Source organism: Taeniopygia guttata, chromosome 9 (genome assembly GCF_048771995.1).
Source record: "Taeniopygia guttata chromosome 9, bTaeGut7.mat, whole genome shotgun sequence".
Lineage (NCBI taxonomy): Eukaryota > Metazoa > Chordata > Aves > Passeriformes > Estrildidae > Taeniopygia > Taeniopygia guttata.
In genome coordinates, this window is record NC_133034.1 from 17,292,311 (window position 1) to 17,317,846 (window position 25,536).

At 44.7% G+C, this 25,536-nt stretch overlaps 1 protein-coding gene across 2 annotated transcripts; it reads right to left on the reverse strand.

The window, feature by feature from the left end:
* Window positions 1–96: 96 nt before the first annotated feature.
* On the reverse strand, window positions 97–18,058 carry EIF4E2 (eukaryotic translation initiation factor 4E family member 2). 2 transcript variants are annotated; one of them, XM_030280309.4, is made up of 8 exons: window positions 17,909–18,058; window positions 17,055–17,169; window positions 15,815–15,949; window positions 13,656–13,760; window positions 10,745–10,897; window positions 10,517–10,653; window positions 3,031–3,109; window positions 97–567 (listed from the first exon to the last, which is right to left on the reverse strand). In XM_030280309.4, the coding sequence occupies exons 1-7, from the start codon at window positions 17,926–17,928 to the stop codon at window positions 3,064–3,066; spliced, it is 711 nt and encodes a 236-aa protein (XP_030136169.1). In that variant the 5' UTR covers window positions 17,929–18,058; the 3' UTR covers window positions 97–567; window positions 3,031–3,063. The 2 variants fall into 2 exon arrangements, with proteins under 2 accessions (XP_030136169.1, XP_002194868.1); XM_002194832.7 differs by lacking the exon at window positions 3,031–3,109.
* Window positions 18,059–25,536: the final 7,478 nt, after the last annotated feature.

Sequence of the window (25,536 nt, forward strand, 5' to 3'; positions counted from 1 at the left end):
CTGGGAGTGTAAGTAAGAGGCAAAGACAAAGCAAGCAGCCTAGAGAAATACCACCACACTGAATTTCAGACACAGCCAAAAAATGAGAGACTGAAAGAAACAAAGAGACCCAATAATTTATTGGCAGAACTGAAAAGGGGCATTTGAAAACCACAGGGCTGACTCTCAACTGGGATGCTCCTCCCAGCTGCAGAGAGATTTATAATACTGGTATCCCTCAGCAAAAGGCTCTGATGTTGAGGCAGAATTCCAGAGATCCTGCGTGCCATGTAGAGAAAGACAGGAAAGTGCTGCAAGATGCGGCCCCAAGGGCCCGCCGCTAATTGAAAGGCTGCCTCCCGCCCCACTGCTAAAAAAAAGTTTGTGTAAGACAAAATCGGCCTCTATTGTCACCGCTGCTGGAGGGCTTCAGATGGATCCTTCCCCCAGGGAGGAGTGCGAGAGTGGCCCATGAGTCCCTTCAGAGGTCGGAGGCCACTCCCAGTGCTTTCAACACGGAGAGAGGAGCTTAGTGCCAACTCTTGTTCTCACAATGTGATTTTTGTGTTTCGAAAGCTTGAATTATCCCTGGAAAACAGAGGGAAGAAAAAAAGTGGTTAAAGATGTGCATTCCTTCAGATCACAGCACCTCCCCACTACAGCTACCAGTGTTGCTATCCCGCTACATCACTCAAAATCAACACTTGTTAAATCTCCCATGCAGATCTTCCTAACTACAGACTTCTCACACAAGTCAGCTGTCACTCCAGAACCCTTGGAACAGAGGGAGATCCTGATTCATCCCCATTCAATAAGAAGGAAAAATTGTCATCTCCTGTGACCAAAGCACATGATAGAATGTGGAAACTTCCCTGAAGGATTCTGCTGTTTAAATAACTTGCAAGATCTCTTCCTTAGCATCTATCTCAGGGACTCTGCTTGGAGCACAAATACACTATCAGACCAACCTCCTCCTCCTGCCTCTGTCCCTCGTATTTAGTCATACTGTCAACAAGTTTAGCTCTCTGATCTCTCCTACTTTAAAAGAGTATCTAATCTGGAAAGGGTGTTTCCCTCAAGTTTAAATAGACAAGTTTCTTCAGCAGCTTCTACTCACTCAGAGTACAGCCACGAGCCTCAGGGGCTATTGACCAAGGAAGGAGCGCTGGTCTACAACCTCCCTCAGTACAGTCTCATGGCACTGCAGCAATTGAAGATGGGGCAGGTTGCAGAAGTCTGTTATTGCTTACTGCCAGCCTGTGAGCAGCAGCAACAGGCAAAGCATACTCCCACATTAATATGTAGTGTGTTGGAAAAAAAGGAGATTACAATTACTTTCAGAAGATAAGTTTGGCAGCTCTTCCCATAAACAGGGACAGGGCTGTAAGTTGCCCAAGCCAAAACATTTAGGAATGCCCCAGGACGCACCACACCAAATAGCTGAAGAGCAAAGGCAGCAACTTCAGCAGCAAGGTGCTGTGCAGGACTGTGAAATTCCACTCAAACACGTGAACTATCACTGTGTGCTGCCAGCAGCTGCAGGGCAGTACTACCAGCACAGGCTGGAACACCTCCAGGAGGTGGGCTGGAGAACTGGAAGAACAGAAGGAAGCAAAAAGCACTTTTAGAGTTAAAAAAGTTACTCTGTTAAGATCTCACAGCAAAAACCAAGCTGCAGAAGACTGGGGTTCACCTTTGCACTTGCCAGAAGAGCAGGCTAGGCTGCTATTTGGGAATGTGATTCAGGATTCATTAACTGGATTCTGGTTAATTTGCAACAATGGTTTGGCTTTTTATCCCATACTGGACTTTCACCTCTGCCATCTACCTCTGGGGGACAGCACACCTTAGGTAGCTCTTTAGTGGACAGATTCTCCCTATATTTTCCCTCCTTTTGCCTTTATTGGGTTGAACCAGGCCCTCTGCTCATCTCTGCTCAGCACAGGCCACCCAACACAGCCAAGAGATAAATGAACTCTGCCAGTGTTTTCCCGTACCCTTGGCACAGTTGCTGCCTTCAGAGCCTGGTATATCATTAAGTGAGCTGGTTTCCTCTTCCAGAAGGACATGTGAATGTCATCTAACAGTAACAACACTACCAACCGCCTGTGTAGTATTTTGTAAACACTGATCCTCACAAAAAGCCAAACCTGTGAGGAGAGAGGTATTATTTTCACCCATGACTCCAGAGCAAGGTATGAGAACACTGCTTGCCCAATGCTGTTGAGGGAGGTTTTGGGATCTCCAGCAGCTCCTCAGAGCTGAATGTTGGAGCAACTACATTCCAGTGCCCAGTTCCCAATGTAAATGCTTCCTTCCAGTAGATTCCTCTGCTCTGGCACTCAGCAATCCGGTGATCCCACTTGACTACAATAACCCAGCTCTCATGGCCAGGCCTCTTGCTGGCCCTTCTTAAGGGCCTGCTATCAGGGAAGTGGGCACTGCAGGGAAAACCAGCCTGAGCTGTGAGGCTCCCAGCAGCCCGGGGCTCACCTTGGCTATCTTCTCTGCACATCTTGGCTGACTACCAGCAGTAGAGTGTGGTTGTCTCATTAGCCACAACATTATTATTTCTACCTACAGTAGCTACTGGGTGTCCTTCCTGAACAAGCTTTTATTGACTAATTAATTTATTCTGTTTCAGCCCACTGTTAAAGAGCTGTGTGTCAGGCCCCAGGTGCCTCTCTGTGTCCACCCTCTGGATGTGCTTAGGATTAATTTACCACTCCATACCTGCTTACAGCCAACTCTAGACAACACACCCAAGCTGAAGACATACCTCTCAGCCTCCTGGGACCAGGTCTGGGATACAAGTGCCTCACACACAGGAAGGACACATTAGCAAAATAGCACACAGCACCTCAACAGAAAATGCTGGTGTCTGGTCAAAACAAAATTTTAAAAGTAATTTTGGCCTTTGGAAAATAACAAATAGCAGAATGGACCCACCATCAGGCCCCTAAGACAAGAGAACATGCCAGCCCATGGGAAGAAGGTTGGAAGCTGAGAGGTATGCCATGAAGTCACATAGGAAGAAAGATGAGGCCCTACCCTGGGTGTGACAGAGGGAGGGGGAGCGATCGATCAGCGGCCACTGCTGTTCACCAGGCCATGAAACTCCTCCCAGGCCCTGGCAAGCCAGAGGGAAAAAAAAAATGAAATAAAACCAAAAAATAGCACTTCAGATCAAAGGCTTCTTAACTTTTAACGAGAGCAGAAACATTCAATAACGTTTAAAAGGCACTTGTCTTCAGAGAGCAAGGCAATATTCTCTGATAGCCCTAGTGGACAGAAGCATCCTTAAAATCCAGCCAAACATCTGACAGCACAAGGCAGCTTTAGCGTTCTGCACAGACATGAAGCGTTCCCACTGGCTGCTGGTGATAAAGCCACATTAATACCCAGAGACAGGTATGACCTTCCTAGTCACAAATGGAACATCCATTTCCTATTGCTCACAAAATAGCCTATGTTACGTCTTTCTGGAGGATTATCACATTCCTTGGCTGGTTAAACTCAGCCAGTTACTGGCCTCATGCTTTGCAACACATTACATACGTAGGTAATCCCCCCAAAAGGGGCTTCCTTTAATGCCACACAGCTTAGTTCTTACGAAAATTCTTTGATCAGGCAGCAGAATCCAATTGTTATTAGGAACTCTTATTTCCTATTGTAAACCTGCATTGTTAATGACGACCCAGTAAAAACATCACAACTATCTGAAATGAAAATGTTTTTAGATAAGTTAGAGGGACAGGCCCAACACTGCATTCCCTGGTGGAGAATGTTACACACGGATGAAGGCAGCAGACTGAAAAATTGCTGTCAGTTTTATGAAGGCAGCATACTGAAAACCTTCTCAGGGAAAACACGCTGAGGTTAATGTGAACATGGCTATTATCTTCTAGGATCAGAGACATCAAAGAACTTCATAATTCTCTGTGCCCAGCAAAACAGTACTGGTGCCTACAGCACATGCCAAGCCATTTTCTGAAGCCGCAGAGTCCCATGGAGCTGGAGGGACCTTAAAGAGAACCCAGGTCAGTCAAAAACTCAGATCACCCTCTAGATTGTTTTGCTGGTACTGCTCAGCTACTTCACATTTTGCTTTGTGCACTGCTTCATCAGGCCAGTGCAACACAACAGCAGAGTCCAGAAATGGAAACCCTGTGTAGTCAGCACCTGTGCCAAAACCAGACCACCAACCCAGCTCTTATCTGAGCCTCAGAGTCAAGCTCCCAAATGGCATTTGCAAAAGCAGCCCAGGTGTCACATGCTCTTTCCCAGCAAGTCATAGCCCAAATGAACACAGAGACCTTGGTGTTCAACAGCCTCTCTCCAGAAGAAAGTTAGGGAGAAGAGAAACCCTGAATCTGAAGCCCTCTTAGTTGCTGGTAATCTTTGCACATTTCCAGACTTGTCAGAGAGTCTCCACCTTCATGTCTTCCCTACAACCTCCCTTGTATCTCTACCATATTTCCATCACCCACAATCACATCTCTCTTTCCTCTCCCATAGTTCTCCCAAACCTGGGAGAACTCTCAGTAGAAGGTACACAAGGGCAGATTACTTGTCAACATGATCGATAATTTATTACCCCTTTCACACTAAGGAGTTCCTTCTTCCAACATCCCAATAACATCATGCACAGTCCTTCATCTCTGTCCTCACAGACAGAAAGAAAAAGCTCTTCCAGCCAAGAATTTTTAATTCAAGACCTTCAAATGTATTATAGTACTAATGACTCCAACTATCTGCTGACTTGACTGAAAAAATCCACCAGGATGTGTCTGCCCTAATGTACCTAAACTATGCTAGGAGAGCAAACTGCTCTCATTCCATACTGAACAAGGCTGCCAGTTAATTTCATCTGGCAGAATCTTTATGACCTGTGACATGCCAAAGGCACAGTGCCAGAGAGTCTAAGAGGTTATTTTTATGTATAGACATTTTTAGTACCTTATTGCTGTACTGTCTGCACAGCGATCAGATACTCAGTGAATTGATCCCCAACACTTGGATTATTCCATTGAACAGATGGGAAATGGAATCGTTAGCAGGCTAAACAAAGCCAGCCAGAGCTGTTCTTCCACACTCATTCCTGACCCACAACTGCTGAAACTTCCCACCTTCTTCCCCACTGCCCAGGATCAGTACTCAGACAGAGCTCCCTTAGCCCCACCAAGTATGTTGGAGGGAAAAAAAAAAAAAAAGAGAAAAGAAGCCACTATCTCCCCAGAAAAAAAAAAAAAAAAAGAAAAAAAAAAAAAGGAAAAAAAAAAGGAAGGTAACAAAAAAAAAAAAAAAAAGGAAGACTCCAGCAAAAAGAGGAAGGGCAGTCTTAGTTGCTTCAAGGGAGTTTCCAAATCACTATTGTGCAAGCAGCACTAGCTGTTTTCTGCAAACATCCTCAATGAAGTCCCAGTAGTTTGCCTCCAGTATTTCTCTGTGCAACCCTGCTCCTTACCTTCTCCTTCTCCAGCTAAAAAGGATTCAGAGGGCTCAGAGTGCACTTACGGTACCTTACAAAGGGCACCAAGGTCTGTATCTTTTGCCAGCCCACGTGGAACCTCCCAGCTCACTGACCACTCACTACACACTGCAGGTGTCCAGAGCAGCACCACCTCTTTCTGGGTGATTCCCCTGGGATTTGTTCACAGCCAGACAAGAACTTTGTGACTGACAACCTGAAAAAAACATCTAGAGTAGTCTTCTAGCCTGAAATAATTCTTTTACCTATCTGGTAGTACCTGGAGCAAAGGCAATATAACACAATTAAATAAACACAACTAAACTGACCTCCTTGAGAAAAAAAAAAACACCACAAAATAAATAGGTTATAGGCACTTTTTTGGTAAGAGACAGGCCACCAAGATAAGGAAGCCTTTCACAAAGTCATGTACAACTTCTGAATAAAGCATATTATGTTGATGGAGAATGAATCACTGAATCCATCAATTCAAAGGCCAGGTCTATGCAAGTGCTCTTAGACTTGCAGCACCCGGAAACATTACTGGAACTGGAGAATGAAGTGATAAATGAATGAAGCAAGTATTGCAGAGACTCAGGAGCAGAGGACAGCTATCAGATCTGGAACCTCACTGCTCTCCTCTAGATTTTATTCCTGTTCTCAGACTTGAATGGACAAGGGTGAAACAAAGCAGCTCTAGAGCTGGCAAGAACCAAGACACCCTGCCTTCCCCTGACAGGCATCAGAATGTGTGAAGGTCCCATCTGTAAACCATTTCTCTTTAGGCAAGGTTAACCCTGCCCACTCCATTTAACACAGTCAAAGGCACAGGTGACACGAGCAGAACAGCAGCATTGAGGAGTTCTCCTAAGGTTTTGGAAATTAGCAAACAAATGGAAACCAATGCTTTAAAACTACAACAGTTACAGGATTAGCTGAACTCTGCTGTGACAAGGGAGACCTCACAAGCACCCGACCAGCAGCTTACTTGTTTCATAAACACTGATCTTCTTGCACAACACCTGTCACTTCCACAGGGAAGTTTCTTAATTCCTCACATTTTTTGCCATTCCTCTCTTTTTGTCCTGAGAACCTCACTCCTGCAGTCTTCTTATAGTACATTATTCCCTCCATAGGATATCCTCTTGTTTCCTACCTACAATACAGCCTGAGCCCATTTCCTCCAACTGCCTGCATTGAAATGAACCCAGTGCCAGCTCTATTAAGATCAACTATTCTTCTCATTTACTCAAGCCATCCCATTAGTAATCACTGGTGACTTTGAAAGGAAAAGATAGTTTTATACCCTGATCAGCTCTCACTGCAGCAGGCACTTAGGAATAAGCGAAGCTTTGTTTTCAGAAAAAGCAGCCTTGCTTTAGAGCTGACAGGACAATCTGTAACATCACACAGCAACCAAAACATTTCCACACCAGCCTGCTCAGTGGCAACCTGCTGATGGTCACTGCTCTGGTCTCTCCTGGCATTGGAAGCAGTGTTGCTGAATTTGCCTGCGATTCCTGGACAGTATTGTGGGTGAGAGCTCTCAAGAAAGGAGATGGTCACTGACCACACAGTTATCAGTGCAGAAAAGAAAGGCTGATAAGCCCAGGCAGAGCAAAGGTGTATGCAAGGCAGCCACAAACTTCATGCTGCAATGCTCAAAGTCAAATGTGAAAGTGATCACTTCCCCTCCACCCCTCCCCAACTGCAGATACCTGAATATTTTCAGTGGCTTTGCTGAGACATGGCTAGGCTGTGGTTGGCAACAATCAGCTTTCAAACATTTGCTGCTATGGCAGCAAAAGAGGTTGGGTATTTTGCCTTTAATTCCAAGCCACAGGAAGTACCACTGTCCATAAGTCACTGTCACTTCTGGACCTTGTCACCTCCAAGGTTAACAACACTGATGAACTGAACCTATTAAGTGGTTCACTGCATCTGAGTGCTCCTCTCTCAGTGCACCTCTGAGGGAACAAAGAGAAGCAATTTCTTTCCAGCTACTGAAACAAGGCAGCCCACAAAATGTCACATATGTTCTCTTCAGGTGCTGAGCACTGTAACATCGAAGGTACTATAAATCCCCTAGAATTTAGCAGAGTCCAAGAGATTGCTCTAGCTTTCCTAGCAAGATTGGAAATTCATACAGACTAGGCTGACCCTTCTACTCGCTGGGATTTAGGCAGCTTGTCAATATCACAAGCAAGAGAAAGGACAAACACAGGAAAATTGCAATGAAAGATCTGCTTATCTAGCTAAATGCACAAGCCCCACCACTGACAGCAGGAAGGACAGAATACAGAACAGCTCCTTGGAATAGCTGTGACGCAACAGGTACTTTTCAGATGCAGCTTGGCAGCACCACCACTTTCTGAAACAAAGGGGGTTGCAGCCTCACTGACAACTCATGAAAAATGGTGTCTAGAAATGATTTAATATGAAATGCATCATCACAAAAGGAATATACAAAACCTGAAACACAGGGCCCAGGTTCCACAGTGAGAGGCATGCTAGCAATTTCTACAGAAGCATTCATTTACAGTGTGTCAAAAGCTAATCCAGGTCAATTCACTACCTAAAAATCAAGGTTTTGAGAAATGCCTGTTCTTTTCTTGCTAAGCATGCTCCCTTCCCTGAAGCACAATCAATGCCAATCAAACCCCGCACATGAGCAGAGCTCCAGTGGAGAGATGCAGCCCATACAAATGAAAAATGCCATGAGCCCCCCCTCAAAAGGCAGCCCTGACAAAGCCTGGAGTACAGCTCTTCCATTAGAGCTTTTCATGAAACACAGCCAGAGTGTGAATATAGAGTGCTGGCTAGAAAGCCCTCCCAGTCATAAATCACATGGTACATGTGCAGCATAAGTGGAGTTTATTCATGACGGACAGTATTTCAACAGGACTTGATAGATGGGTGAGGAAAAGGAGCCAGACTTCATGGAGGATAGAACTAGTTACACAAGAGATTCTTTATTAGTGAAAGAACCTTAATGATATGAAGCTTATCCAAGCAGAGTCAGACTGAAAGCTGGGGCTGTCCTGCTCTTCTCTGTCACAAAGCAGTCACCATCACCTCTCTGCAGCTGCTGCCCCTTGCTGCCTGCTAGTACCAGGCAAGAGAGGCACAAGAAGTTGGTCTGTGCAGCACTACACAGAAACTCCACTGACTGCAGTTCTGCTCTGAATTTACACCAGTGCCTTTGGAAGATGTTGGAGAGCATTGCAATCAGACTGCTGCAGCTTAAGCAAGGCAGTGGGAAAGAAGGGGCTTTCATGATGCTCTACATGGCAGAAGGCTAATTGCTTAAACCCACCTGACTGGGGCATCATCAAAGCAATTCCTGACTACCCCTCCTACCCACAGAAGAATGAGAGGGAGACAAGCCAGTTGTCCTCTATTTAAGAACTGCTCCCAGCTGTAATCTGAGATACTAAACTTGATACCTCCAACACCTGTTATTCTCAGACAAGCTCATTTTGCACCACACGTCAGCATCACAAAATGAAACTTGGATGCTATGCAGGAAGAGAGGGCAGCAAGCACAGCACGTTACACTGGTGTAGGGAAATGAGGCCACACTTCTGGATGCACCATCACTCAAGGCCTTACACCTGTCAGAGCTAAAACAAACACTGCTATAGCGGCATTCTCTGTGCTAGGAAGTGCTGGTGGTGACAGCTCACAAGGGAAAGGCCACATCATTCCCATTCTACACTTGCTACATGAACCACCATCGCAGCTTAGGACAGCTTTTACTACAGACACTGAGAGAAGTCAAACACCTCCCTGCTCTCACCACAAAGCCGCATCACCACAGTCTGCAGTCTGCTGCTGAACAGGAGTAAAATACTCTGTTGTGTGTCCACATGAACACGTTGCTATTTCCCTACATGGACAAGAGAGTTCACAGTGCCCTCTCCTGGCAAAAAGTGCATGAGAAACGTTATTGGCAAATCATGGAAAAAATCATCTCTTTCCCTTCTCTTACCCACACACACAGGAGGGTGGGCCAAATTGAACACTAAATGTCTACAGGCAGTTTCAGCGAGATTTCTGTATAATTCTAGTGACCCACACTCAAAACTGGAAGTCAGCTGTCTGCTAGAACCAGGATATGGATCCCATCACACTGTCTGACAGCAGACTGAGGACAGCATGAGTATGTGGAACAAGCCAGCATGATGAAAGAAAGTAATGAAAGATACTTGCACCTTCATTAAAAGCAAGATTAGAAAACTCTCTGCCAAATCAGTGTCTTACTCATTTCACTTCTTTTTGTGTGCACCTTTTCAAGTATTAACTTAACCAATATGACCTAATCAGTCTGTAGTTTAATCAATTATGACCTATTAGTTTATAATACACTTAAGAAAAAAAGAAAAACAACATATTACTCACCTCTAACTAATACCTATATATGCAGTTTTTTGTCACTTTGTGGGAAATAAAAGTCACCTGAATGGCCTGATATGGTAAGCTATAACACATTTATTTAAAAATACAGCTGTGCTCTCTGTGTACCGTGATCTTCTAGTCTTGTTAAAGAGCCTCTGTCACCAGGGCCCAGAAGACTTAATATATGACCTTTATTATGATTAGAAATCATTTGTACAGCACTGTAAATTCACACAGCACTTTCCCAAGACCATTTATAAGTCTAATGGCACTATAAATCCCTGTTAGCTTCCGCACTTTATTCCCCAGAATCTCTATTTATTCAAATTATTCAACTCCCCCCACTGCAATCTTGTCTTTGAATACATCAAGCCACAGTCCCACCCCGGGCTGCCCATCACCCAAGTGACAGGCTGGGTGGATTGTTAAAATAACCCCGGATCACACATTTAAAAGAGAAAAAAGGTTTTGCTCATAGAACCAAACACCCACAACAACAACACAGGAATTTGGCTTTCAAAGCACGCTGGCAACAACTGCTGCTGTTTGCACTTGAGTTTGCAGGAACAGCACTAACGCACACGAGCACTTCTGCCAACGCCCGTGCCGTGCACCGAGCTGCTCGAGCACACATGCACCCTGCAGCACCCCCCTGGCCAGCACACGTACTTGATGCTGTCGGTGTGGGTTTTATATTCCATGATGGTGTTGGGAGGTAGGTTGAGCACTCTTCGTAACGTGTCGCGTATCCGGGCTGTCGTGGCCTGGTCGCTGGCTGTCTTGTTCCATATGGAGATGATGTCCTCCTGCGGAAGGCACGGGAGGGAGGGGTAAGCTCAGGGTGCTTTTTGCAGCCCTGCCACACGGAAGCATGTGCCAGTTCTCAAAAGCACTCACCTGGAATCGGACAGAGACGACGGCCCCACAGATTTCTTCCCCCACCATGAACTGCTCTCCCAACATGGCCAGAATAAGATTCTCCCAGCACCGTGATGCTAAGCCCTTCCGCAGACGGATAATCCATTTACCACCATTTTTGTTGGCATCATCCTAGGAAGAGGGGAAATAAATTGATTTGTTTTCTCCTAGCTATTTTTCTACTACCCACAAGACAGCAGAGCCACAAACAGGAGGAGATATTGATTAGGTAGGGCAAGGAATTTTCAAGCAAAAGCATTTTATTTCACTTCTCCCCCATATAAGCAGAGACAGAAGAAAACCACTTACTTTGAATACAAAGTACTTGAAACAATGGCCCTCAGCCTTCCAGACAAAGTTCTATGCTCTGATGCCTTGAGTTCTGGTGTTTTGATCCCACTAGCAAAGACTAACACCAGGCTACCAATTACAGACCCAAAGGCAAGGACTTTAAAACTACTCCTAAACCCGACACTGATTCACCATTTCTCTAATCCCCTGTCTATGTAGTTCTGCTTGGAAAACAAGATGCCTCTAAAACAGGAGAATCCCTCATCATAGAGCATGGAAGGCCAGTAAAGAGTTTACAGAATGGTATTTCAAAAGCAAGCGAAAAATTGATAAACATTTCCCTTCCACATTTCCAGGAATGGGCTCACAAGTTTGCTAACACAGAAAAGGACCACCCTGTTCTCTGACATTATCACACATCATACAACTGAATGTTTGCTCCAGACCGTGGCAACCCAGGGAAATAGCCAAAATGAGGGGAGAAAGTAAAAAAAAATTTTAATGCTAAGCACCCAGTGTGTCACCTCAATATTGTGATTCTGTATCTTGAAGCTGACAAAGAGCTGGAAACTGCTACAGCCTCCCCTGCTCCCCAGAACGCACAGCTTTGTCAAAGAGCAGCTCGTCCTCTGTGCAGAACACTGTGGCATTCTCAGTGGTACAACACTGTAGCTGGGAAATCTTACAAGGTGAGAAGGGAACAAGTTCCATCCAAAGCTGAGGACAGAGAGGTAGGAACAAGTCAAAGAGGTGGCAGTTAGGAAGGGTAAGGGAAGACAGGTCTAGGACAGAAACAGAGAATAAAGGATGACTCAGAGGGGACTGCACAAAACAGGACATCCCTCTCCAAATCCCCAGCAATCCCCTCTGCCAAGCTGGGACACACCTTGATGATGCCAGGCAAGGCAGCCCAACCTTCTTAAAGAAATAAAGCTAATTTCATTTTAGCCTTAAAGCTTCTCTAAGGCTTAGATAAAATGAAACATTTGTCTGCTCTCCCAGAGACAGCAAGTGCTAATGAAGCAATCCTGAAGAAACATGGAAGTGTCAGCATAACAGCAGCATTCACCTGACTCCTACTTTTCGGGTATGTGCTGGCTGAAAGGGGAAGGTGTCAGCTCCAGACAAACCTCAAAGCATGACAGGAGCCATCCAAATCAACATAAGTTCTAGGAATGTGGCAGAATCCTGTGAGAAGCAAACTGCTTTCTGTTAAGTACCCTTGTTTTCCAAGTTGCGAAAATCACAGCCTTTAGACTAGGTTTAACTCTTCAAAGTTTCCACAATGACTAATGGGCATCAGAAGAGAGTGCTATTGCTAAAAATATCTCAGAGGTGGCTTAAGCAGGTTCAAAGCTAGAGAGAGAGCAGTGATTGGGAGGCAGATGCTGTATCATGTGCTTTACAGTTGTTAGTTTTCTTTCAGGTTAAACAAGCTTTGGTTCAGTCAAGCATTTGATTTTCCTTCGCCAGAATAATAATGATCCACAGCCCAGTAAATTACCGGGGATTATTATGCTTAGTGCTTCTGACTTTACCAGAAGAGGCAAAGATGGATGCAGAAAAAGATCATAGCTACACACAGGCACATCTGTACCTATAAGAATGACAGTAACTAAGGATTGGTTTGGAAGAGAAAGAAGCATAAACAAAGCCCTACAAAGCATGCAGCAATGGAAGGCCAGAAGTGAGATCTCAGGTCCTCTTCTAGAAATATAAGAAGGAAGTAGGGCCAGAAGTAAAAATACTAAAGAATCTCTCCACCTCCATGTTAAAATGTCTGCTGAGAATTGCTTTATAGAAATTCTGGTATCATTAACTTGGGAACTCTCTGGTTGACACATTGTCTGAGGAACTTGCTCTCCAGGAGTCCAAAGAGGGTTAAACATTTTATATAAATAGTATTTGCAGTAACTGGCTATAAAATACCTTGCTTAAAATAATTGCTAATGAGGGTCACATATAAATTTCTCAAGACCAAGCAGTATAATTAGGTACTTCAGAGAAACACATAAAATCCTCATATTGTGAATGCTATTGGTCATTGCTGGAAGCAGGCCAGGAACCAGGAGAATGATTTGCTGGGCAAAGATTCTTTTAAAATTTCTTTTAACAGATTTGGATAGAAATAGAAGCAAACTAAACTGCCCTGAAACAAAACCAAACCAAAACAAAGAAAAAAAGCAAATAATAAATAAAAGGCAAAGTTGTTTCTCCATCTCCAGCTCTGTGTGGAGGCTTTTAACCATATGCACCTCCTTGACTGAAAAAGGAGGGCTGGTTTCTGTAAGCTTTGCTGGGGAGGTCCAGTCCTTCCAGAGGAGGTAGCTATGGGGTACCCCCTCCATTGGCAATGGCAGCTCAGCAACCTTTCAGGGGTGCAGCCAGCAACCTCCCCATCTTCCCTCTCTGGCAGCAGGATTCTTAGATTACATGGACAGAGTTCTGAGGACAAGTTTACAGGAAACCCAGACAAAAGGATTTCACCCAAGAAAACCTAATGGAGTGCCATTTAATGACAAGAGTCCCTCCACTGTAGAAGATTCCCTCCAAAATATTGTGGGAAAATATCAAGGCAGAAATGAGAGCTCCAACTCACCTCCCACATGGGTTTGATGCCCTCTTTGAAAAGATGGAAGTCACTGTGGCCTGTCAGGTCCCCAGGACGTACCATGTGACTGTAAAACCGCCAGAACTGTTCCACCTGCAACGACACCAACCACACAGTGAGGCTGCTCAAGCTGTTCAAGATTTCTACAGAAACAGGCTGCCATTTTTACACCAGCTCTCCAGAGCCACCTTCCCCTCTTCTGTTCTACTCCCTCATCACCAGGGTGTTGATTAGGCAACACAAAAAGGAACAGTAGTATCAGAGCCTGGGTGCCTGTTCCTGACTGGCTCCATTACCAGGTGACCACCTGAAACATTCAATAGATGCCTCTAAAGTCACTCAGTGTTTGTCTGAAGAAATCTGTGCTAAACTGCTCTGGAGAACATTTCCAAACATATCTTTTAACTCCTACTGCCCAAACTTTCAATCACTGGGTATGTGTCAAAGGCATCAGCTACAGCCAAGCCTCTTTACCCTGCACAATCACTACTCTCTGTGACCATGGAAACTGCAGAAGCCTTCAAATAAGACTTTTTTTTTTTTTTGTATTTAATTTTACTGTATGCATATTTCAAGACAAAATATACATTCTGGTGCTAGTTTAAAATTGGGAGGCCATGGTACACTTGGACCACTTCACTTCAACCACTTTCTGGCACCCCTGTGTCTGCTTGAGACAATCTGACTGTAGGGAAAGGGATTTATGTTTCATAGTTCTTAAAAGCAACATATTTATCTTTTGAGAATCTCTGGGTAAGAGAGGATGGATCTTTAAAATTAAACAAAGCAGTGGATGAGATTATACCAAGTTCCATATTTTAAGAAGACTCTATTCAGTAAGACAATAGCTATTAAGCAGACCAGCAGTGCAGCTGGAAGGGGCAGACGTCACCCCAAGCACTTTATCAGAGACCTTAATGACTCAGTCAGTGCTTGGAATTCCATCCAATCTGTGACTTCTGCCATCCAAGCTGGAATTTGCTTTTATAGCCAATAAAATTATGAACCAAGACTGAGGAAGGGTCAGAAGCAATCTATTTTTGTCAGGCATGTCCAAACACCCATGGGGAAATCATACTCCCACAGTGAAGGAACGTGCCCTCTAGTGGTTCACATTTCAGAGCTTTTAGAGCTTTCCACTGAAAAGCCAAGAATAAATCTGAACACGGACTCAGCTAGACAATTCTTTCTGAAGTTTGCTCTTCCATCTCCTTAAACAGAATTTTGACCCAAACACATTATCACATATGCTGGCCAGTCTCTCTCCATCCTAACAGAACTGCAGCTGACCATGGCAACAAATTCTCTGTAGCAGAGAGCAGACAACAGAATATTCAACAAGATGTTCTTCCTCTAAGGAGCTAAAAATCAATGTTAAATCTACACTGATTTATAAGACTGAAAAGTTATTGCCAGAGCATCAAGCAGCAGCCACATTTTTCATCCCCTGAACTGAAAGTACTTGCTCACACGGGCTAATAGAAGCAGTAACTACCCACCACAACAGGCTCACTGTATCCTGTGTGGATACAGTAACACAACCCAGCTGCTCAGACAGGCATATTTTTACATAGCCTCCAGAAGGAATAAAGGACTGTTTTTATAAATTATCATAGCACAGAGAATATGTACTGGTAGGCAGAATTAACATTTATAAGAGACCCTGAAAAAACTGGGCAAACACCAGACTTAAAAGAAAAAAGAATAAAACAGCAGCAGACTTCCTGGGCTCTAAAACAGTAATGGGGACTCATTTTTCTTACATATCTTGGGTTCTTGATGGCACATTTACTCTGCCAGCACCATGCAAAAACCCAAGACCGCCTGTCCAGGACACGCTCAAGTTTATTCCAGGAACAAGCAACCACAGAGTGGAAGGAGAAAGGAAGAGCAATTTGCCTTTTAATGAACTTGACTACAACATCAAACGGCACCTTGTCCATCACTTCCAGAGAGACAACAGGTCACCAGCTGTTGGCAAATACAGCATGCCAGATGCTTATTCCAAACACAGTTTTTGTGATGGGAATGTGGGTGGGGCGAAGTGCATGAGGGACAGCACAGAAATGGAACAGAAAAGCTGTTCCTTTCTTCTCATGCTCCAGCCATAAATAAACTACACAGCTGCTCTTTTTTTGGGTACTCACGGAGGCAAAGGTGCCGATCTGTTTGATGTTCTGCTCGTAGCTCTGTGAGCTGGTGGGCCGCCCGGGGGTGCGCCGTGAGTACCAGAAGGTGTAGTTGTACTGCAAGGGGTGCTCAGCTGGCCCCGGCACCACAGCCTGCAGGACACAAAAGCTTGTTTACCCCTCGCATGCTCCTCTAAAAAGGGAAAAATTGCATTTACAGCATATAAAAGCAACCATTCGAGCCATCAGAGGCATCATGGCTGAATTCTTTTTAGTCCTGTGCCTGTCTCAAAGGGAAAAAAAAAAAAAAAGGACAAACTAAAAAGGGAAATGTGAGACCTTGAACTTTTTCAAATTAAGGGGAAAAAAAAAAAGACACTTTCCTCCTCTGGGAAGGATAAACCCCACTTACAATGAATCATGATTCAAATGCAATTAAACTCTTTGGTGACACCAATTGCCTGAAGGAACCAACACCCCAGTGCTCTGGAAAGATTAACCTAAGAACTTGTTATGTCAGCTTTGGCAGAACCCATCACCAGCAGCACACAGCAATCACTTTTCAATTTCCAAAACACTCATTTCTGATTAAAAATACTTCTAATGAGCACAAAAGAGGCTAATGAGAGCTCATTAGCCAGGAGCAAAAACTTACAGAGAATACCCCAATCAAACCTCTTATTTGTACTACTTGATATTGTTACAGGAGTTCCCAGGGCTTAAATCTCTACTTTCCTCTTGACTTTGGCAAGTTTACAAGGGTTGCATTACTTCAGACAGAGAAGTTTTCCTAAACAAGATGAAAAAATAAACCAAACCAAGGGAGATATATACACAATGCTTTCTTCACCAGGCTACCTTACACACAGGGACACATCTTAAAAGGTATTTCAACAGTGTCACAAACACTGCCTGCTAAAACACCTTCAAGGTACTACTGTCCTGCCAGACAGGAGTCCTTTCCCCACGTCCTGTTCGATTTGGATTAAAATAAAGCCTTATTACTCATTTCCATTAAAAAGCCTGGCAGGGTACTATGTTAGTGACGGGAGCACTCACCCCTCAGATGAGAGACCTCCAAAAGTGACATCAAATTACCAAAATCAAACATAGTGCTGCTGTCTTCACTGCAACAGTAGCAACGTACTGAGATCACAGCCCTCCAAGACATATTTTCCCTTATCCCTGAGCTGAGGATTGACTCCCCAGCACTCCCATACCATGCCCTGGCAGTGGATTGCAGATGCCAGCACCATACCTTCCTCTTGGTAGTACTCTGTGGTTTCTCACGATCGTTCTTTTCCTTCTCACTGTCTTTCTGTGTGTTATTTTCCTCATTCTGGTCATGGTCTCCACTATCATCATCTTTCAATCTGGTAAAGAAAAATAACAAAGAGAGCCATCACACAGCTGAGAAGGTTCATACCAAGCCCAGGTAGTTCTCTGCTCCAAAGCTCCTCCGTGGTACAAAGGCCACCACAGTTTGGATATCCACACTTGACAACACACACAGTAAAAACTACTTCTACTTTCACGCCCATCACAGGCATTTTGGGCAAGCACTTTTAAGCCGAAGTGAACAACGAAACAGCTTTTTGGAACAAACTCAAGAAGTTTGTGCTGGATACTGACGTGCCACAGGAAACCCCGGTTACTTGTTCGGGTTCCCTGTTATGCAGGGGGCCCACACGAAGACCTCTCACAGTACCTCTGCTAACTCTTACCCACCCTGCTCCCCACGGCCCCCAGCACTGCACAGGCAGCGCCTCGGGCGAGCAGACACCGCGCCAGCACCCAGCACCCCACAGATCTCTTCGCCCGCCCCATTCCCTGGCAAGGGCCGGAAAAAAGCGAGAGACAAGCAGGGCCACAAAGCGGCCCGCAACTCCCCGGTGCAGGCCTGCCAGCAGCCCACCGCCCACACCTCCCGGTCCCGCGTCCCCTCGGGGCCAGGCCGGGCCCCGGCTGCAGGTTCGGGGCTGTGCGCAGCCCCGTGACTCATCGCGTCTCGCCCGCCCGGCGCCGGGGCAGCGGCGGGAGGCGCCGGCGGGGCTCGGGGCGGTGCAGAGCCTGCACCGGGGGCCGCTCGGGGGGCTCAGGGGTGACACTCACGCGTCGAATTTGTTGTTCATCGTCGCTCGCTGCCGCCGCCACCCCCGTCCGCCTCAGCGACTTCCGCCCTGCTGAGTCCGCCCGCTAAACTCTTCCGCCGCTTCCGGCGGCTCCGCCACAACCTCCCGCGTTTCCCCCCGGAGCCGTAACGCGGCGCACGGCGGGCGGGGGCGGCGCTGGCGGGAGCGCCCCTCAGGGCGCGGCCGCCATCTTGGGTGTGGCGTGCGGGGCCCGCCGGGGAGCGAGTCCCAATTATCCGTGTAATTAATTGTGCTCCCGTAAATACAGTTTGAGGACTCAGACAGTTACTCTTCCAAGAGTTTTCCCACCTTGCTTCCTGTGGCGACAGGGAACCCCAGCTCGACTCCCTCCCCATTGATACTTCCTTCATGTGCAGTGAGGGACGGCACAGAAAATGGGGAAAAGTCCCAGTGAAGAGTCTGCAAGCTCCTGAAGTGATAATGGACAGTTCATAGAGGATAAGGACAATAGTCCCTCTTTCAGCATCTCCTTGCACTCCAGGAATCTGTTCCCACGTTACTCCACAACTACAGAGTTTTCACAGTGCTTTGCAAATCTTTGAAATTTGCAAATTTCTGCTATCTGGCAGAGTTAGTAAATAGAGTTCTGAGTGCTGTAGCTTCTGTTTCTCTATCAATTTGTGATGTGGAAAGAGTAAAAATGAATTGCCTATATAATCCAGGTACTCATGCTAAGCAAGCAAAGGAACAACCCCATATTAAATCCACAGTATTATAACTTGGTGTAACTCAGTCTACTTAAAATTTATTTATGCTAAACAACTAATATCTCTCATCAGTCTGTCTATCAGAAGCATTAAAAAAACCCGGTATGTATAACCATATGTATTAATCCTTGTAAAGCAATGTAACACTGCTATTCCTGCCTTACTATCTGAAAGCAAAGGCAATGAGTGTCTCAGCAATATCCCTGAAATCCCAAGAGTATGGCAGGATAGGGAAAGGGCCCCCCAAATCCTAGGCTAAATATCCTTACCATGGGCCCTCCCATCCTGTTGTCTTAAGGGCTCACACCTGTGTTTATAACCTTAGAAGACATGGAAGATTATTTAGGAGTATTTAGTAGCAGAAACAGTTCAAACACTCATACAGAATTTCCTGGCTGGTAACAAAAGGGATCCCTAAATGGGATCTGTGTGCTCTGAAGACCAGCAGTTTACCAAAATATTACAGAAATAATGTGTTACACAAATCACTATGGAGACCTGCTCATAAAGAGATCCTTTTCATAGAGTCAAAAACTAATGACTTAAATTGCCAAGATATCAATCACTCTCTTGAAATTGCCCGATGCAAGTGCCAAGTAATTATTACAGGGTGAGAAACAGGGTCACACTCTGTTATTTCCTACCTAATAGCCTATTTAGAAATTATTAGGCATTCCTAAAGATTGATTTTAGAGCACCAAAGGATGCAGTAATTACAGTTATCAAACTTAAAACAGAAAGAACACCACTAAACCCCACAGAAGTGAAGGCTTCACACTGATCAAAACCCCCAACTTGGATCCTGATCTTCCCCCCAAACCACATAAGTCTTATTGGGAAATGACCTACATCAGGTTGGATACGGATTGAAAGTATTCTGCTAATACAACAAATTGCATATGCAGGCAGTGTTTTCCTGAAATTTCTGTGGGTTTTATATTTCGTTTGTACCAGTTTAAAGGAAACCAAAGTTTATTATATTAATACTTTTATACACTGACCTAACTTGAAATCCTGTATGGAAAAATGGTAAAAGTAACATCTCTGCAACAAGAGAGGCAAACTCAGTACAGATTTGTTCATATTATAGCACAGAGATAACATCCAGCATCCTATTCCCAGTGAAGAGTTCCTCATGAGCTGTTCAAACTCACCTTTGGGTAGTTTTGCAGCCTGGGACAAAATGTAAGCACAGATGTGATCCCTGACTTTGGTTTGTCTAAGGGTTGTACCCAAAGCTTAGTGGCATTGAGAGACCTCAGTGACAGGGGAGCCTTGCAGTGTGGTGTCCTGGGTCCCCACAAACCCTGGGTTCACTCCTGCTGCTGTAACACACAATCTCCTGGTAAAAATGGCAGGGCTGTTCAGTCATTATATACAATTCCACGGGATGGGCAAATGACAGCATCTGACACCTCTTGGAGTCATTCTGAATTTAAAAAAAAAAAAAAAAAAAAAAAAAAAGGGCTAATGATGAGCATTCAAGAATTGTTGATGTGCAGACTCTGTGCAGAACTTGAAATTCCTAAACCATCTTACAGTGGAGGATCAGGGCAGCTGAATCATGAGCCATGAGCAAGGACACAACACATGTGCAGCTACACACATTTCCCACCTTGGATTTCCAGCTACACCATCATGGAGTGCTCAGCATAAAGTGAAGGAGGTCTGAGCCCGCTCTGAAGGATCTGTGGTCACTGCACTCTGAATGTAGAGAGCATGCCATCCTCTGCCTGCAGATAGGAGACAGGCACTGAGATTTAAGGCATAGCAAATTCCCAGCAACAAATCTGTTTTTTATCACATGCTGAGCTGGTGGAGCTGGTAAGGCAGCAGCCCTGTTGTTCTATTAGAAAATATGATCTTGCTGAAGAGGAAGACAGCGCACAGTAAGTTTTCTTTCAGTCTAGAGTGGAACAACATCACTCTCTTTATGTTTTAGGTTGAATTCAAAGAAAGAAATAGCTCAACTGTCTCTCAGGAAGAAAAGGAGGAGAGGAAGGAGGAGTGCTGCTGGAAATACTTTAACTAGAAGCATTTGAAATATGTAGCAGCTGCATAAGAGACAATTACTTGTTACCTTTAACATCTCATTCAGGCATGCAGCGTTGAAGTCCTGTGGCTGTGCAGGCAGGCACCCAGCTCTTTTGGTGGTGCCTGATCTCAGGAAGAGCTCATAGATCCTGCAGGTGTGTCTCTGCCAACAGCCTTCTCATCAACAAAGTGCCCGAGGGCCTCAGCAGTGATGGGAAAGTGTCCTGGAGCTGCACCTGGAAATACAAGCAGGGGAATGCCATGAACATCTTGGCTTCACAGAGCACTTACAGGCTGAATGTTCACAGCTGAACTGTGCCTAACCATTGCAATGATCCATAATTGTTACTTGTCTGACTATAGGAAATGCATGACAACTTAATTATTTTAAAAATTATCTTGCAGGGAAGTGTGTCAAGGATGACCATTACCATACATTTCTGGATTGCCTGCTTTCCACTGGTAGCTCAGTTTCAGTGCTGGCAGATTTAAATTACCTTAAATACAATTTTTCTTAAGTTTTCTAAGTGAAGTCTTTCCCAAATGACCTGTTCCTTCCTAAATTTTAAGTCAACACTTGTCTGTAATTCTCAAAGCCACATTCATGTCAGCTTGTCCTGTTTATTCTGGATGGTTCTTGCAGCCCAGTCTAACACAGGAAATCAGGGTTATTAAAAAGCTCTCCAAGGCATAAGCTAAGAGGAAAAACCTGATTCTGGCCCCATGGCAAATTTGATGCTGCATATTATATATGTAAAGTCAGGCTAGTCTCTGTGAAGAGAGCTGTTACAGGAGATTCAAGGGTCTGTAGGCAGACTAAGCTAGGAATATTTGCAGAGGGATCATTATTGAGAAGGAAGAGCACAGCAGTGAGTGCTGGCTGCAGCAGAGCTCAGTGTTCATTTTAGAGCTCTTCTTCCTCTCTGTGCCTTGGCAAAGAACAACCACTCCATGCCATAGCTCACTGAGGAATCCTGCCAGGTGTTGGTACAATCACAGGGAAGCTCTTGCTCACCTGAGGCCAGGAGATGCCGTGGAATTCTGCCATGACCTGGGATCCTTTGAGCAGCCTCTGGCACATGACAGCCTCTGTAGTGAAGCAATATCCAAAAAGCACATCCATTTGATGGCAGAAGGGAGTGGAACAGAGAGATCCATGCCTACAAACAAAGCAAGCTGAAAATTAACTTCTTTTGTAGGCTCCGACCCTTTGTTACACTGAGCTCTTGATTTGCATGGGATTACACAAATAGCCAAGACTTCAGGAATCAAGAAACAAACTGGGGGATTGTTCTTCCAGAAACTTTAGAATGAGTGGGGGCAAGATTTCATCCTACAGGAAAGTGCAGAATCAGCACAATTTGGGAACCTCTTATCTGTCACTTTCTCACACAAAGGGTTAGCAGGAGAGCAATGAGTCAGGTGTGATGTTCTGGGCTCCACTGTGAAAGCATCAGCTGTGTAAAACTCTCATACTATGGAAATTGCAGCTTCCAGCAGAAAAAGCAGGGCTGGAAATGAGGAGAATGAGTCTATGTAATGAGCACATACAGATCCATATTTCCCATTTTCCTCTGACAAAGAGCTCAGCAAGCTTCATCCCAAACCCAGGCTTCCAGGATTTTCATCCCTAGTCCTAGCGTTCTCAGTCATCAGCCTGAATCATCTCTGCTGCTTCTAGATGTGCCCACTGGCACAGATGACATCTGCAGCAAAATGGAGAAGGATGGGGAGAAGCTTGGGACTGGTGCAATGCTTGGCATTGGCTGGGGAAGGGATGGGAGGAATTTCATCCTGCTGTCAGGGAAAAAAAAGAGGCCAGAATCATGTTTCACTATTAGAATCTTAAAAGGCTTTCACAGTTACTAATGCATTGGATTATTATTTATGGTGGTCATTATTCAAGTGTCTGCAGCACGTGTAGCCATCAGTGCAGCAACTGTGACATTTTAGCCAGAAACATTTTAGCAGGATTCCTCCATTCACCTTGCCCACCGGAGGTGATTGATGAATACTGCAGAATCATAAATTCTGCTTTTATTATCTTTCCGTGTTTATTTGTTTTCCAATCCTACAGCCTTTTCAGCGTATCAGTACTTACACAAGGACCAGCCTCCACCATTAAAGTAGGAATTATAGCTGTAATTAGCAGGCGCAGCCATTAGATGGTAATGTTCACTCACTGCAGTGCTGGAGGATCTGGTAAAGCTGGTAAACTTTTCAATCAGTCATTGATCTGGAGCTTCTCTTTGGAGATGTGTTGAGTACCCTGAACAGCCTAGGAAGTATTTAACTCTTACAGATCCTTCTGATTGCCACTGGAGTTTGGGTTTTCAGTAGTTCTGCAAATCAAATCTCTGGCAACTATAAATTAGAGACCAATTTTAAACTCTGAGCTGGGTAGTTGAGAAAGACTTAATTGCACAGGGAGAAGGAAGATGAGTGTTACCTTGCACAAAGATTTGCAATTTCAGATAGGAACAACGTCAGCTAGCCTGTGACTGTATGGGATAGGAGGCAAGGATGTTTTAGGAATTTTAAAGTATAAAACAGATGAATGAATAAAGATTGTCCCTGCACCATATGCAACTATATACATATTTATGTCACTTTATATATAAAGCATGACCTTTTTCTGAGCAGTTGCAGCACTTTGATGATATATGCTGGACACTTCAAAGATGAAAAGGCACCTCTTTGCTCCAGGGATATTCAGGGAACTGGTGAACACATGGCATTTGTTGAGCTGTTAGGAGTTCGAGCACAGTTTCAACACATGTTAAGATCTCCAGCTTGTCTTAAGAATCCACTAGTAATGTGTTGCTGAACCCAGAACATCTATAAACGGGACTGCATCTGCAGGCCTCCTCCTTTGCAATTTTTGGAACCAAAGATGTAGTCAGGGATTCTGGAATATGCTGACCATACTGAAAGTGCATGCAAATATGAATAGGATGTCACTTTCTAAGAGCCATGGCTGTTTTCCATAAGGGACAGTAATATGAACAATGGCTTTTGTAGCAGTTGGAGTCCAGTCCTTAATAGTCCAAGTAAGGTGGAAAGGGAAGAAAAAACAAATGCCTGAATCCCTGAACTGGATTCCATTTGGTACCCAAAGAAACAACAGAGCCTGTTTTTTCTTTTGTACACACAGGAAAACAGGAATGCACTTTGTCTCATACATCTCCTAGGCTTAGGGACTCTTTATCAATATACATATATTTCCCAGGACAGACAGAGATGGGGCATAGCCTGAATCCTGAGCAGGAATCCTTCCTGCCTCATCTTGGCCAATGCAGTGTGTAGACCATATTAAGGATTGTGAGTAATAATATCAATATGCATCTACACTATTAAGGATTGTGAGTAATAATATCAATATGCATCTACACTATTAAGGATTGTCAGTAATAATATCAGTATGCATCTACACTATTAAGGATGGTCAGTAATAATATTAATGTGCCTCTACACTGTCAAACAAACAGAAAAAGCCAGAAAAGCAGTGTGTGGATACCCTACCCTACCAAAGAATACAGACAATGTCACCTGGCTACAGGTCTGTGCAGCTGCTCATTTATGCAGTTAAATGGATTAAAATGTTAATCCATCCATTTGGTTGTTTTGCAGTGCACGGTGGCTCTGGTGATTACCGACACTTGCAACACACCCCCAAAACCAGCAGAACTCTGGGGAAGAGGAAATTTTGTTTCAACATGACCTTCAATATTGTTACACCACAGGTAACATCACTTTTCTTCATCCTTTCCCTTCATTCCTCTTCTCAACAGCAAAGGCTGGCCTGGGGCAGTAGCACCTCTAGTGAGCTGCAGACTCGCCTCCTTAACTGGTTCTGCACTGGCCAGGTCAGGCCAATGCCAAGGAGCATTCCATGCCTTGTGCCAAGATACAACCAGCAGTATTCCCAAAGTAAGGGCTACAGAATTAACTCCTTAAGCAAATAAACTTTGCTTTCTGCTTCTCATTGAGTTTTGCTGATTCTTCCCATTTCCTTTTCTTCCTCTTTGTAACTTGTGCCATAATAACAGGATTCCTCAGACTTTATTTTTGGCCTGGTAGTTGTTCAGTGCTTTACACCACTCCCAACTGTTGCTACAGGCCCATTCAACTCAATACTAGTCCTCACTAAAGACCATCAAGGAAACACAGGGCTTGACTTCTGCCTGGAAAGCTCATAGTTCAGACTGAAGCCAGGAGGGAGCAAAAAGCTGCTTTTACATTCTGGCCAAAGATACGTTAGGAGTCTACCGTACCTTCAAGAGTGTTTCATGGTGAGTTTGGAACTCCAGTGTCCACAGCTGGTTAAGGAGATAGGTGTCAGTCTTGGAGGCAGTTTCCTTTAGGCCCTCTGGATGTTAAGGAATATCAAAGAAATCCAGATACAGAGAAAAACAAAATCACACACAAAACGTTGACCTTCAGAAAACACTGCTGTTCTCATGTGCCTCCTCACTCAGTTGTGACCTGCTAGCCCCAGAGCCTGCAGCCCCCAGATCCACACTCCCACAGGCATTAGCCACATTGGAGCACTTGGACAGCCCAGGGAATTAACCACATCTAGTCCCAGGCACAGGAGTGTGTCCCTTCCACTGTGCTCAGAGTGAGCAGAAGAGTGAGCAGGAGTCCCAGCCCCTCATTTTCCCTCTCACTAGGGTTGGATCCAGCAACACAAAGCTATAAAGTGCCTGGATTCATTTGGCTGATCTGGTGGAAAGCCTTTCAGTTTTAGTTGCAGTAATAGTTTTCTGCTGGCTCAGCAGTCTGAACTCACTCACCTGCTGGCTGCTGCCTCACTGAGCAGTGAGAACATGGCCAAGGACAAAAG